The sequence below is a fragment of the Sitophilus oryzae genome, unplaced genomic scaffold (assembly GCF_002938485.1).
Source record: "Sitophilus oryzae breed Bouriz unplaced genomic scaffold, Soryzae_2.0 scaffold_535_pilon_pilon, whole genome shotgun sequence".
NCBI classification, from domain to species: Eukaryota; Metazoa; Arthropoda; class Insecta; order Coleoptera; family Curculionidae; genus Sitophilus; species Sitophilus oryzae.
In genome coordinates, this window is record NW_022147124.1 from 979,747 (window position 1) to 996,169 (window position 16,423).

At 31.6% G+C, this 16,423-nt stretch overlaps 1 protein-coding gene across 1 annotated transcript in view; it reads left to right on the top strand.

The window, feature by feature from the left end:
- Positions 1-16,177, top strand: part of LOC115886920 (polypeptide N-acetylgalactosaminyltransferase 2) — a 94,873-nt gene extending 78,696 nt beyond the window's left edge. The window contains exons 7-11 of the mRNA XM_030906247.1: positions 7,287-7,454; positions 9,983-10,153; positions 10,208-10,368; positions 11,928-12,127; positions 15,411-16,177. Coding sequence (XP_030762107.1) covers positions 7,287-7,454; positions 9,983-10,153; positions 10,208-10,368; positions 11,928-12,127; positions 15,411-15,688 — 978 coding nt within the window. The 3' untranslated portion in view covers positions 15,689-16,177. The remainder of the gene's footprint in view (positions 1-7,286; positions 7,455-9,982; positions 10,154-10,207; positions 10,369-11,927; positions 12,128-15,410) is intronic.
- The last annotated feature ends 246 nt before the right edge of the window (positions 16,178-16,423 follow it).

Consider the following 16,423-nt stretch of genomic DNA (forward strand, 5'->3'; position numbering starts at 1 on the left):
TTTTGATTTCGGTATTTTCCTACTTTATTCGATAGAAAATGACACTCTAAATAGAATGACGTGTCATATGTCAACTTTTAACATTTTCGAATGTGGTTTATTTAAAATTGTTACATTCGGTTCGTAACGACAATTTGACTAGAAATACTAAGTGTGTGGTGTGTGGTACCCATAGACTTAAAATAAAATATAGACTACACTATTTACATCTCAACGCGGTCAAACAATCTTTTTTGTACACATGTTTAGTTCTGTGTACAGTCGACCGAGCCTTCCTCATCCAGCCTATGTTGTCACGTCTTTAATATTATTTTTTTTCTTGTTATACACATATATTGAGATATTAATACTACATTTTAATAAAGTAGGTTTTAATATTACATAGATGTATTAAATAGTCCTTATACTACTAAATTATAAGTCGGATACTGTTTAAAAAGGATAAGTTCTTTACAATATGACAACACCGATTAGAGGCGAGGGAGCCTATTCATTCATTTATTACCTTGTAGTACGCGTCGTACGTGTGCGGTAAAGCTTTGTTGCCGCTATGTCCCCGGACATAAATTAGATTATACGATTTATTGACGTATTCAATTGTTTTTGGTCTCTTCCTGTTTCACCGATATGATTACATCTTTTGATTTTTAAAGGCACCCTCGGTATATTGCTACTTTATTCGATAAAAAATGGCACTCTGAATAGAATGACATATCATATGTCAACTTTTGACATTGTCGCTTAAAAACAAATCGTATTTTAAATTTCAATCCAGGGTGCCATGGCGTTGTTAAAAACACTAAGTTTTAATCAAGGAGCCTTGGAAAAATAGTTTTGATCGTCTAATAGGTTTCGTGTCTTGTCTAGGCCGGTTAAAAGATGTACAAATCGATTTTTTAATCATACATATGTCAGTTTTTTCAAATGGAACAAGGGTGACTCATTAGCAATTACAATTAAACCATATGCGAAAATGTCAAAAGTTGACATATGATATGTCATTCTACTCAGAGTGTCATTTTCTATCGAATAAAGTAGAAATATACCGAGGGTGCCGTTTAAAAATTAAAAGTTATAGTCATTTCCGGTGAAACAAGAAGTGACCAAAAACAATTGAATACGTCAATCAATCCTAATTTATGTCATATACTAACATACTAAATCTTGTTTTTTTATTTGAAAATATAAAAAAATTATGGGGACGAGCCACTTTTGGGACGCACCCGGTATAATAAAGACAGTACCAAGTTTCTCTATTTTACATAATAAGACATCACTTAACCAGAAAAAAAATTTCAACAATCATATATTTCTTTTTCTCTCCCTGTCGCCGATTCTATTATATCTGTGGAATAGATCCTGTTTTAATTAATATTAGGGGTTGTAAATGTTTGACTAAAATTAATAATTTATTATTAATTTCAAAAATTACGTAATTTCGATTATAAAATTTCTTCTATAACGTGTATTTTATTATTTTTATCCTTTTTGGACTCTAAGACATTTTTTCTAAACTTTTATTTAAAAAAACCTGTCCTAAATCTTAATAAAATATAAAAAAGTTTAAATACGATATATTTTTAATTTAATTATAGCTTCATTAAAACAAACAAATTACCCGGCTATGATACAGAGAGTTCAGGTGTACTTGAGAAACGAAAGACAGTGTTGTGTTTCTCGTCAGAGTCGTTCGGGAACGACCGTTACGACAGAGACAACCTATCTATCGCTCGTGTCGCACTCGTTATAACCTAAAACAATAACACAACAATAACAAGACATTGTCTGACCGCATGTTCCAGCTATTTATGAATGAGATGCTCAGTCTATATTTTATTTTAAGTCTATGGTGGTACCTAATTATTCGTAAAATTTTTTTTTTCCAAATATGTATGCTAATGAGCTACCCTCGTTCCATTTGAAAAAAATTGAAAATACGATTTAGGGAGCTTTTAATCTGCCAGGACAAGACACTGAAAACATTGGATGATCAAATCTAGTTTTCCAAGGCCTTTTGATTAAAAATTAGTGTTTTTAGCGCCATGCGTTTTTAGATTATAATTAACATTACCATTACACCATTACACTCTAGATTGAATTTTAAAAATTCGGTTTCTTTTTAAGCAAAAATGTCAAAAGTTGCCATATATGCCATTCTATTCAGTGTCATTTTCTATCGAATAAAGTTGTAGTCATTTCCGGTGAAACAAGAAGTGGCCGAAAATAATTGAATACGTCAGTCAATCCTAATTTATGTCATATACTAACATACCAAATCTCGTTTTTTTATCTGAAAAAATAAAAAAGTTATAGGGGTGAGCCATCTTTGAGACGCTCATAAAAAAACAACACAGAAAAAATGCTAAAATAATGCTAAAATATAAAGTGTTCTCTGAATAGTTTTTAGACATAAATATATATTTTTGTCTTTTTGTTTCTGACGACTGCAGAAGTTATACCATACGTCTATTAAAACCGTTCATTTTTTAATTTTATGTTGCTTTCTTTTTGTAATATATCAGGAGAGTTCATAATTTTTACACAACTTTCATATTGAGCCCCTAAAATTGCATCTCTGTTGCAATTTAATCCTTTCTGTACTTTTTGTTGTTCTAGGGATTCCATTAGTAAAAACTCCAGTCTTGAACATTTTGTTTAATTAATACATATATGTATTTACAGATATGCGAAATACAAATAAAAAGTCGGGATAATTTTATACCGGGTGTCCCATTAAAAAATAAAACATAAAATAAATGTTATATATTTTTAAACTTTCTGGACCACATTGTATAGTCAATATCTAGCGCCATGCTTTAAAATAGGTGTATGGAATATTTGCAAGAATTTATATTCTGAACTGTTTAGTTATACAAGGCTTATACATTAGGGTGGATCGTAAATCTCAAAATTTTAAAATTTTTTAAACATCGACTTGGAATACCTACGAAAAGTTGCCTTTGGTAATGTTGATAAAAAAGTGTTACTGCAACTTTTTAATAAAATCACATCTTCTGCCCTCTACCAGCCCTTAAAAAATGAAAGATCGATTTGGAATATCTACCAAAAGTTACCTTTAGTAATGTTGATAAAAAAGTTTATTTAAATATTTTTGATTAAATCACGTCGTCTGCCCTCTACCGGCTGTTAAAAATTGAAAAAAAAAAGAATTTCAAACCTAGAATACTTGCCTGTTTGATAACAGCGCATGCAAATGCGAATTTTTTGACCAATGTTCTTGCGAAAAGAAAAAAAAGGTACCTAAAAATGAACAGGATTTTTTGATAGATCAGAGGGGGCTTAGAAAAATGGTTATTAGGAAAATTGATATAATGGAAACCTCAAAGCTGATAAACAAGGCCAGCAGAAGAGAAAAATATATGCAACGGAAAGAACTACAATAATCCATCCAACATGAAAGCAACATCAATTTATCAAGAAAGCCTTCCACTTCCTATGACAGTATCAAAAGAAAAATCCAGCGTACAAAATTTTTTGTCAAACTTCCTACCCTGGCTAAAGTTTGTGACCGCTATGGACTATCAGATAGATCTGCAGAAGCAGTGGCAACGTGGCAACGGCAGTGCTACACGACCTTGGAATTGTCACCAAAGACGATAAAAAAAACATTACAGATCGTTGTAAGCTGAGAAGAGCAAGAGAGCACACAAGAAACAATTTTCAGCAAAACTCCTCGGAAACTTTGAAGGCCATTTATTTTGACGGAAGGAAAGATAAAACCTATGTTATTGAAAATATTGAAGGCAAGTCCCACAGAAGAACTGTACTTGAAGAACATATTTCTTTATTTAAGGAGCCGGGTTCTATATTTTGTCAGAGTATTGTGACCTTTTTCGAAAGTAATGAATATAACCTAGAAGAACTAGTAGCAGTAGGATGTGATGGAACCGTGGTGAATACAGGAAAAAAAATGGTGCAATTTCTCAATTAGAATTAAAATTAGAACGCCCTTTACAAAGATTGGTCTGCCACAAATCCCACAAATTAATTTTGACGCAGATGACTGTGTTGATCTAATTGATTGGCAAAAAAATGAAATAACTTGTCCCCCATTATTCCAAACTTTGGAAGTAGATGATTTAAAAAATATGATTTTTAGTTCTTCTGAAACAATCATCGCCATCGCTGCCTTTCCCTATCACACTCAATCAATAGAGAGATGCATAAAACTTGTAACCGACGCATCTTTATCAGTTGCAGGCATACAAAAGAGAGACAGTTTTATATATAAAGACAAAAATAGATTCGCGCAAACTTATGCCACAATTTGAGTCAAAAAAGACTACACTCAGAAAAAAAATACATTTTAAAATGCACAATAAATCACGTTAAAATAATTAACTCGTTGTATGGAATTCCAAAACGCAGGGATAAGACATCCTTATAATAAATTTATTTTAAACACGAGAGTATTTTATTTCTATAAGAATTGCTAACATTTCTGTTAGGCTTTTGCCACGTGATTAATATTTTCCAATAGAAAGTCATGCATTTGAGGTGGACATCGAAAGATGGTGTTTGGCGGTATTGACGGGATAAGTCCGATTAGGCCACACGTTGTTGTATGATTTTTGTCGGGTTCCATGATTTTGAATAGTACCTACAATGATATTTATTGTATATGACAGTTGTTAGTGACAAAAAGGAGAACTGTATCGTTTACAGGTAATGTGTTGTTTAAGTAGTTGTTTAGAATGATCAAACGTTAATATTATTTCAGTAGCATTATGGCGGCCAAAGGTTTTCTTGAAGAGTGATGGAAACGACGCCGGCCGAAATGATGCATTGCGATTTTGAATTTAACGCTGGACGAATTCAACAATTCAAATTTGCAAAGTAATATTTCACTAGATGATGAAAATTCAGATGTAGAGGAATACGAAGTCAAGCTAGCAAAATTGTTAAAAAGGTGGAACTTACTACAGCTCGTACCAGTATAAAAGGTAAAAAAATATATTGATTATTACATTACAGAATGTACAGGGTGAGTCAACGATAGAGTAAGGTCATTATCTCCTTTGTTTTGAGATTTATAAAAAATGTTAAATATAAAAGTTATAGGGAGGGTTAAGATACACATTTTAAAATTATTGTAGAATATACAGAGTGCTTCAAAAAAGTGTTGCGGATATAACATGTTAAATGCAACACCGTATTTTTTATTTTATTTTTTAAATTCTACGTAAAATTCTATAACTTTTTTATCTAATAATATTTTTTTATAATATACAGGGTCCGGCAGTAGTGCGTCGGGCATCTGTAGCTCCTAGAATAATAAACTTCACAATTTTGATTAGTTCAGACCTAAAGTATATACGAGGATGTATTTCAGGAAAATATTTCAACTTCTATAGGGTGGCTCAAAAATGTGTAAGTGGATCGGTATGTTTTTTTTTAAATGGAACACCTTGTATATTATTGGATTTTTGGCTTCCTTTTGGACCACTTTACATAATATATTATATATGAGTAAATATATTTCGATAATATCAGAGATATTAATAAATAAATAAAAAATATATTTTTTCCAACCTTCCTTATTTTTTTTTACTTTATGAAGCACCCAGTATATTCTACAATATAACAATACAAATAATATACAATACAAAAAAATATACAATACAAATATATTCTACAATAATTTAAAACGTGTATCTTAACCTTCCCTATAACTTTTGTATTTAACATTTATTTGTAAACTTCCAAACAATTATTGAGATAATGGACTTTACTCTATCGTTGACTCATCCTGTACAGAACAGAAATTTGTACAGGGTGGAAAATTTAATGTATTACCCAACGACAATATTTTTTCGCGAAAGAATGAAGAATTTTTTTTTCAAGAAATTTAAGAACCCCACTTTTTAAATTCAACATAGCGCGATTTTCTCATCTATAGAGGCGTTAGGAACCTAAAAAATACTATTTTTTGCAATTATACGATTCAGAAAACCTGCAAATCCTGTATACCCTGTATAGAAACATTTCTGTTTCAGGTTAATTCCAGTTTTAAGATGGAGAATATTATATCATATATTTAAGTAAACGTTGCTTTCTTTTTTAGAATCTCTGTGACCTTTGAAGGAATCTAATAAAGACAGATCAATTCCAGGACATTACAAAAACCATTCGTCACTAGACAAAATTCACCAGGATACCCTTATATCTATTATTTTTTTTTATTTTGGAAGACATTCAATACAATTGTATTTACCTACTTATCACCAAAAGATTAATTCCGAAATAAAGTTATTTTCCTAATAAATTTGATATTTATTTCATTTAAATTGTTAGTACTGATCCTATTCGATTAAAATCAACTCAAGTTTTAAACAAAGTGACATATTAATAAATCATTAAGCATTGCATTTGAAAATATAAAGAGAAAAGCTTGAAATAAAAGGAATGTATTTGAAAAACAAAGGAAAACACTAATAAACAAATGTATATTTCTTTAAATCAAATAGGCAGCATTTTTATTCTAAATCTGATATACCACTAACAATGACAATGATCATGTATGTTTTATATACGAGTATATGCATAAAATCAATAGATATCTTATTAATTCAATTATGACCATTAATGAGGCCAAAACATGTTTGATTTTATTTGATTCATTAGCATTATTTTTGATTTTACAACGTTTTTTCTCTCAGTGTACAATCAATAAGTGAGCAAAAATAAATGGATGAGGGAGGGTGGGATGGAACTCGCCGAGCAATTACCACCCCGTGGTGAGTTCTGGGTTGTTTAACAATACTGAATACCTACATAAAATATTGTTAAACAAGCGAAAAACTGCTCTAAGTGCAGTGCTCTGCTCGACACATTTTTAACTCTTTGTTAAAGTGTGTAAATATTTGGGTATTTATAAAAAAATTGTTTGAACTTGGTACATAGGGTACACTGAGTAGGGGGGTTAAAATGTCATATTTCAATAAGATATATTATTTTTAACTACAAAAGTAACTTATTACCTGAAATTTAGGCTATTATATTTTTTACTTTTTTTGAAGCCCGGGAGAGGGCAAAAGATGAAAAAAAAAATTGAAAAACTTTAAAAAGATATTAGTTTTCTAATACCAATTGGCAATTTTTGCGCAGTATTCCGAAACGATTTTCAAAACTTCGATTTTTCGATCCACCCTATTATACATTCCTCCAAAAATATACAAACCAAACCAATTGAATCGCTATTAAAATATGTTTCTTATTTGTTTTTGTCCTTGATCAATGTTGTTTAAGTTGGTAATTTTTGCTAGGATCCAACTAGGGTGGTATCGCCTGTTATCGACGTTATTAGTATGGACAATTTTCAATATATCGGTGCATCCGCCGATTTACGAGGCGGATTCGACTGGACCATGGTGTTTAAATGGGAGTTCTTAAGTTTTGCTCAGAGGGAAGCCAGACGACGCGATCCAACCAAAGTAAGTCATAAAATGTATAACTATAACAGACTATATTTGCAGCTGTAATTGTATCAAAACGAATATTTCAACCAATTTTTAGAACTGCGAAACCAAGGCCCATGGTTTCAATAATTTTTATCCAATTTTTCAACTGGCAGACCCTCTCACATATTAGTCAGACTATTTTTTTGTTCTTAACTGCACCAACACATCTCACTAAAAAAAGTGCAGTATATTTTCTAATGCATTTTCTGCCTCAACCCATCGGAACTCCCCGCCGCCCTTCTCCGTACGAGCCCTGACTTATTGAAGTCGGCCCGTCCGCGTCCCCCCAAAACCTGATATATGCGAATTTAGAGGGGCGAATAATAGAATTTTTTTAAGGGCAATAATGGTTTCAATAATTTTTATCCAATTTTTCACCTGTTAGACTATTACCCATTCTCACATATCAGCTAAACTATTTTTTTCTTAACTGCACATTATTAACATCTCTCGCTAATAGAAATATTTTTATCGCTGGAAAAATAAGGGCATTTTCCGCCTTAACACATCGGAAAATTCCCCCTACATATACAGGGTGGTTCACCACATACGACATGGAGTATTGTAGTTAAACGATTAGATTTTTACAAATTGTAAGTTTTGGGTTCTTTGAAGAACTATTAGAGGTACAATTTAAAAATAATTTTACAAGATACAGAGTGTCGCAAATAAGTAAAAATTATTATAGTTGTATTTTTTTAAATGGAACACCCTGTATATTATTCTATTTTTAGATTCTACGATTGAAATAAAGGTAAATTTCATAAAGGTTTATCACACTTAAACCGTTTTTAAAATATTTTCAGTTTGGTGAAATTGTAGTAAAAGATGTATGGCTTCATTTCTCCAAGGGTATTAAAGATTTTAATACTAAGTATTTACTGAATATTATTTATTGATCAGTTATTGTGTGGCAATAATAAAAATTATACTACCTTATAGAGAATGTCCAAAAATTTATATTACAGAATTACTAGCTTTAAACGGCAATAACTTGTTTAATTTAAATAGAACACCCTGCATATTTTACGTTAATCAGATGTACAATTTAATTGTCTATCAAATTGTATTATACCATCTTTTACCTATCTCTTCAAGTTTTCGTAGAAAATGCATTTTCTTATAATTTAGACCATATTTATCACTATACCCATGGAATATTGACATTTCAGATTTTTTTTAAAGCGACATATGCACAAAATGTACAGATGGTAAAAATAATAATATTGCAAGCCCATTTGTTTACAAAAAGAAAACTATTTAAATCTTTGTAAAAGAGCATACCAATTATTACTAATTTATTAATATACCACCATTATTTCCACCCAAAAATTAGTTAATTACATACTTAATTGTTTTAATTAATAAATTATTCCAAATAAATGTGGATTTGACTCAGAAATCAATACAATAATACGTTATGAAAATGAACGTCTCTGCTGTTATAAATAAGCATTTGCCAAAAAATGAAATAAAATTTATAAGGTGTTACTTTTCCCTTTAACAAATATTTAATTATTAATTTTAAACAGTTTTTATATTTTTTAAAGAAATAAACGAACTATATCCACAATATTAGTATTTGAACTCTTTAAAAATTTGTTACATCTTTAAAAATAATCTGAAATGTCAATATTCCATGGATATATTGCTAAATGAGGTCTAAATTATAAGAAAATGCATTTTCTACGAAAACTTGAAGAGATAGGTAAAAAATAGTATAATATAGTTTGATAGACAATTAAATTGTGCATCTTATTCTCGTAAAATATACAGGGTGTCCCATTTAAATTAAACAAGTTATTGCCATTTAAAACTAGTAATTATTTAATATAAATTTTTGGAGTAATATTGTTATTATTGCAAAACAATATATGATCAATAAATAAACCTCAGTATATATTTAGTATTAAAAACTTTGATACCCTTGGAGAATGAAGCATTAAAATTTTTACTGCAATTTCATAAAATTGAAAATATTTAAAAAAATGTAAGGTTGAAGTGTGATCAACCTTAATGAAATTTACCTTTATTTCAATCGTAGAATGTAAAAATAGAATAATATACAGGATATTCCATTTAAAAAAATACAACTATAATAATTTTTACTTATTTGGGACACTCTGAATCTTGTAAAAATATTTTTAAATTTTAGCTCTAATAGTCCTTCAACAAACCCAAAACTTAAATTTGCAAAAATTTAATCGTTTAGCTACAATACTCCGTGTCGTATGTGGTGAACAACCCTATATATGAAATATGCTTGGAATAACATACCGAATAATTCTATCGGTGTTTGCTGGCTGGGAAAATAAATACCGAAAATCCCGGACCATAGAAACATCCGACCGGTAATTTTTTTTAGAAAAACTGTAAATTTACAGAAAAAGTGTAAATTTTGCTAAACATATTTCATAATATCGGTATATCAGTTCTTCGCTTTCGCACTTCTCTCTTGAGTGTTCAGATATAGGCGTATTAAATAAAACTGTTCCTTTTAGGAAATTAAGACTCCAATGATAGCTGGTGGCTTGTTCGTGATCAACAAAGCTTATTTCGACAAACTGGGCAAATACGATATGCAGATGGACATTTGGGGAGCAGAAAACTTCGAAATATCTTTCAGGGTTTGGCAGTGCGGTGGCAGTCTAGAAATAATACCATGCAGCAGGGTAATAATCACTAAATTTATTAAATTATTGTATTAACTGTTTTCTTATTTTTAGGTAGGGCATGTTTTCAGGAAGAAGCATCCGTACACTTTTCCTGGCGGGAGTGGATCAGTATTCGCAAAAAACACTAGAAGAGCTGCAGAAGTATGGATGGACGAATACAAGAACTTTTATTATTCGGCTGTGCCATTAGCTAGGAATGTACCATTTGGAGAGTAAGTTTAACAAAAATTTTTGAAGACTAACTGAACTTTTCATATCCGAAGATTTATATTTCCATTTCCCGTTAGATTTTTTCATAACTTTTTTGGACTCGAATTTTCAGTACTTATCGACACCATTTTATCTTCTGTTTTAGAATAAGTAAATTCCTTTAATTTCTTCCTGAATTAATATAAGTTTATATCGTCGTGGTTACGCTAATCATAGAGTTATAACTCCCTTTAGGGTTTGGGACATTATTAACGGGAATTAAGATGTCATAACTTCCTTTACCTCTTATTGGTAACATCCAAAGACATCTAAATGGGTAGACAGAACACTCCATTCATAAAACTCAATTTTTTAGAATCATACATGGTTTGACACTTTTATGAGAGTTAAAAAGAGATGGGTACATAAATATGACAACACGGTTGAGTTTCGTCTATCTTTCTGTCATTTGGCTCTATCGTGGCGTGATGTTTTTTTTATCAAAAATTGATGAATTTTATTAAAAATTGATTGGGACTGTCTCAGACCAATTTTCCATTATAACTAGTTTTGCCTGAGGAGAGGTATTTTTGTAATAATCTACTTATAACTAAAAGTATCTAAATACACTACTGTAAGCAGTGTAAGCATGGCTAAAGGCAAAAAAACGTAATGACACTTAAGTACCGTCGAAATATCAATTCCGGGTTAGAATAGTCCACCTTTTTACAAACTATGCACTGGCGAACCATCGTAGATAGTTAAAAACTACTTTAAATAGTTTTCTTTGCAATAAACACTAATACTTATTAGACAGTTGTTCAAAAACTACAGAAACTTTCAACTACCGCAGAAAACTCACAACTGCGCGCTGTCAAATACAATTTGAATGAAAACAAATGAAAACGTCAACTGTCAGCGTAATTCCTACAGATTTCGACAATTTCGTAGTAAAGATGAATCCACAGCGATGCCGCTAGTTGTCATTGTAATTTCCCTAATATAATTTAATTAGAAAACTAAAAATAATTTCAAAGGTATAATCCTGGCACAATCTATGTATATTAATTAAAGTTATATACCTATACAGACATTTAGTTTAACGTTTCTATAGGTACCCAAAAAACATTAATAACAATAATAGCATTTGGAACTGGAACCGTATTCTATCACATAGGTACCGCGTAAATCTGTCATCATCGATTTTTGCGGAACTTGTTTTGTCTCCCTTTATTTAGATGTGTTTGGTAACAACCAATACAATAGAGATTGTGAGTAATAAAATAAAATGAAAATGGACAAATATTTCGTAATATTTGTAACTCTCTAACAATTTATTTACATCGTTAATATCACATACAATAAATTTACAAGAATTTCATTGACATCCCCTGCTATAGAATGTTCAGCCATCGTTCAACGTCACGTCAGAAATTGTCGAACTCTCTCAATCACTTGCCAACCAGATGAAAGAGATTGGTGACGTCATTACTCACTCCGAAATTCTAGGAAATAAACATCTCACTCATACTGTAAATGTTGTGATTTACCGGACTCATAACGTAAATATGTATTGTTTCAGTATTAGCGACAGATTGGAAATTAGGAGGAGGCTCCAATGTAAGCCTTTCAGATGGTACCTGGATAACGTGTATCCAGAGCTTACAGTTCCTTCCACCATTCCTCGTCCAGGAGAAATTCGTCAGGGTTCCTACTGCCTGGACACTCTAGGCCATGTACTAGATGGCACTGTTGGTATCTACCAGTGTCATCACACAGCAGGTAATAAAACAATTTCGCAGGGTAATAAAAATGTACATCGGAAAATAGCTATAGGAAACTCGGTTAAAGTTGGCGTGCACATCATAAAAATATTTGACAAATGCACGTCGCTATGTTACCACGGCTAATTTTTTTCCCTGACTTTTGACAAGTCTTAAATAAAATTTGTAATTTTGTCACAGATCCTTCACTTCAGTTTTCGATGCAATACATCTACAAATACTTTTAAAGTGTTATATTTTTGTTATTTTTAGCCCTATTTTCATGAATTTTTTAGCAAATTGTATATAATTATATCAACTTTAATTCGTAAACTGAGTTTTTTATAAACTTTAGTATTTGGCATATTATACAGGGTTAATCGTGGGTTTTTTTATCCTAAATTTAAAACATCCTGTGCATTAATTTCGTGTGTACAGGGTGGTCGAAATTGGGCTGTTTTAACAGAGAAAACATATTTCCTGACTGGATAGAGCAAACCGACATAGATGTCATGGGCTCGATTTCTGAGACACGTCTAATGGTGTAAACCGCCTGTTGACATTTTCACTGCCAACTGAGATACGGGGTATTTTTGAATGTTTTACCATTTGGAAAATTGCCCATAACTTTTGTATTTCGCGGAATAATAAAATTCTGTAAAAACGTTCTTAAGGCACTTTTTTAAGCACAATCCAATGGCGTAGTCAGTTTTTTTCTATACTTGCTTTTTTAGGGTGTTTTAAAATTAAGGTAAAAAACAACCCCTGTATAATATGCCAAATACTAAAGTTTATAAAAAATTTGACGACATGTTTGAAGAGAAAAATATTCAATCAATGCGTACTACCTATTCTAACGTGTATGGTGCGGAAACGCTCACATTAACCAAGAAAACTATAAGCAAAATCAGAACAACGCAAAGAGCAATGGAAAGATCAATGTTGGGGCTATCTCTGAGAGACAAACTACCCAATATCGAAGTAAGAGGCAGAACAAAAATCACAGATGCCATAGAGAAAATAACCACATTGAAATGGAATTGGGCATGGACGAAGAAAATGATAGAATGGAGACCAAGACACGATGCATTCAGGAGCAGAGGCCATCCTCCAACCAGATGGCATGACGACTCAAGGCGTATCCACAGTAATTGGATACAAATAGCTTAAGATAGGGAGTTATGGAAGCAAACGAAGGAGGCCTACGTCCAGCTGTGGACTTTAGTGGCTGGTTGATGATGATGATGAACTCATGCCAACAATTATTATTTGTTTTGGTTGGTGTACAAAACACAAAACCTTTTTTATTGTCCAGTTCGTTTACTTAATATAATCCTTGTTTACCAGGATACAAAATTATAAGGAAACGAAAAAACTGCGCTCTAATAAGTTTCAAACTAATATTTATTTAAAAATAATGTCTATAGGTACCTCTGTACTCGATTATAATAGGACTGTTGTTTGACAATACTTACTGCATTCTTAGTTTGTAGTAAAAACGTTCGCAATTCTTTTATTCAAGTTTTATTCAGCCACATTTTGAAATTATTCATTGGATATATTTATTAACCACTGCAAAATACCTACATATTATGACATTGAATTTTGCGTCAAAGAGCTTTCAAGTTATACCGTATGATTGAAAAAAAGGCGTCCAGTTAGCTTGGAAATTACGATCGATGCTATTCCTCATATAATTTTACATACAAAATATAACAGCGATCTTCATTTCCAAAAGCCACCTCTGAGGCCTACCCTTTATGGAATCTAGCAGCAACAGTTTACATCAAAGTTAGCACACAGGGGACACAGGTATAATTTCTAACACCACAAATACAAATTCCAAAAACTCACCATTCAAACACAAAAATCGGATTTCTGTTCGAATAGATCAAACACGAAAATGGGTTCAGGGATAAAGAATAAGCGCTTTTGACAAATTTTCACGTATAATTTTGTTACAATTTTTTCATTGCGAGACCCTGAGTCGTTTTTCGACATTAGTTGAGGTTAGAATAGAATTTCAGCTGCTATAACAAGGCTAGAAGTATGAGTATAAAAAAACTAAGTCAAACTCAACCAGTTTTGTTCGTTTTAGTCATTTTAAAGCCCATTTAACATCGACAAACAACAGAATTCGCCATTCACCTCGAATTTCATTAAATCAAAATGCTAAATACACAATGCAAAATGCAAATACAAACAACAAACAACTGTCAAGATGGATTGTGGGAAATAATTTGCGCCGGCGTTTTAAATTCTGTGTATTACTGGGAGTGGCCAAGCTCATGAATATCCAGATTATCCAGAAGATATCAACAGGATCTTGTTGTCTTGACATAATATATATGTATTTGTATGGTTTATTGCATTTTATGTAACATAAAAAGTAGTAAATTATTTATTTTTTCCTAAATATCTAGACGATATTGTTAGGATATTTTATTATCTTGAGCATAATTGGATATCTCAGCTGGATGTACATAAGATATAAGACAGATATATCTATAGGTTATTCTATTCTAAGACATCTACAGGATTTCAGGATGTCTAGAGGATATCCTATAGATGTTTTTTATAGGATGATCTTGTAGTGGGATATTTCGATATTCTATGAATATCCTGCGGATATTGTGTATTATATGGGGCCCATACTAAAATATGTTAATAAAAAGTTGGTAGGCAGTTCTTTTAGTTTAAAAGTAAAGGAATTTTTCCAATTTATTTTATCTCAAAAACTGCGACTTTGGCCGATTTTGATGTTATTACAAATTTTGTTGCAAATATTATTCCCAATATTAAATTGAAAACCGCGTTTTGCTAGCTACTGTAATTTTGGAGTTACGATTTTTAAAATGTTTAACCCCCTCCCATACCCCCTTACCAACCCTCTACCCCCACCAAAAACTAGTATCCAGATTCGTGTGTGCCACAGTATTTTTGTGCCAAATTTGGTTAAAATCGGTTTAGCGGTTTTTGAGTTATCGTGTTACAGACGGACAGACAGACAGACACCATGAAAATATTTTGTATTTAGGTCATTTATGACCCAAATAACTCATTTTGAGTGAAATTAAAAAAACTTTTTTTTGTCGATCTTAAAATAACTATTTTATTTTGTAGATTTTCTCACAGTGCAAGTGGCCAAATACCTAAGAGACTTTTTTAGAGTAAATTTTTTTATTACAAATTTAATTTAGTAATAATATCGACGTTTTGATGATGCGCAGGCCCACTTTTATTAATTTCTCTATAGGTGAATATTTTTTACATTATTTTTTTACTAATTTTTTCTATTCTAGGCAACCAAGACTGGACTTTAACCAACGAGGGCCTACTGAAGCATCAAGACCTCTGCCTCACGTTGGTGAACTATATGAAAGGATCTCAGCCTGTCATGAGATTGTGTGACGGGTCGGAATGGCAAATGTGGCAGCTCATAAACCCGGACGGGCTCTTGAGGCATTCGAAATTACCTTTATGTTTAGATACGCGCCATAACGATATTAAGGGCATTACGTTGGAACGGTGCAATAGCGCTTACGATACTCAGAAATGGCAATTGATTGTGATTTCTTAAAACTAAGTTCTCTTTATAGTCTAGCCAAATTGTATTTTTTTGAGGTAGTTCTAACTTAATATTTCCTTAATATTTTTCGAAACCGCTTTTGCGGTTTTTTTGCTTGAAACTCCCAAACTTTTTTTTTCAGAATTAATACCTCTGTACAAAATTAAAGCAGCCAAAATTTCCTAAAAATTCAGTTCTCTATATTTTTTTCTCAGAAAATCCAACTAAGCTCTAGGGCTGGTTTAAAATTATCGTATTTTGAGCTATCGCTTCAAAATAGTTTTTTTTTCACTGAAAAGGCCGGATGTATAAATTCCTTTATGAAAAATTTTGGTTGCAACAAAACAAAAATTAAAAATAATTCTGTGATAATATCGCATTCATAAAGCACTTAAATTTATAGTTTTGTTCTTTAGAGTCCTCTTAGCACTAGAACTTTGAATAAGAAGACTAAGGAAGGAGCATAATGCTATCCATGTATTCATGCATGGTGGGCGGAAAAAGGACCATAACTCTCTAGGGTGGGGATCCTTGACAGTTCTGTTTGACGATTCATTTGACACATTTGAATTTGATTTGAAATTTTGAGGATTTGTCAGTCTTTACGGAGCTTATTTTATGTTATTTATTATTTATTCTACTACTGATAGTTGTATAAAGGTAGTAAATCTAGATGGAAATTGTAGCAGAACTTAAATTAACAGTGACACTATCGCGATTTATCGAAAAAGACTCTATAATAGTTGG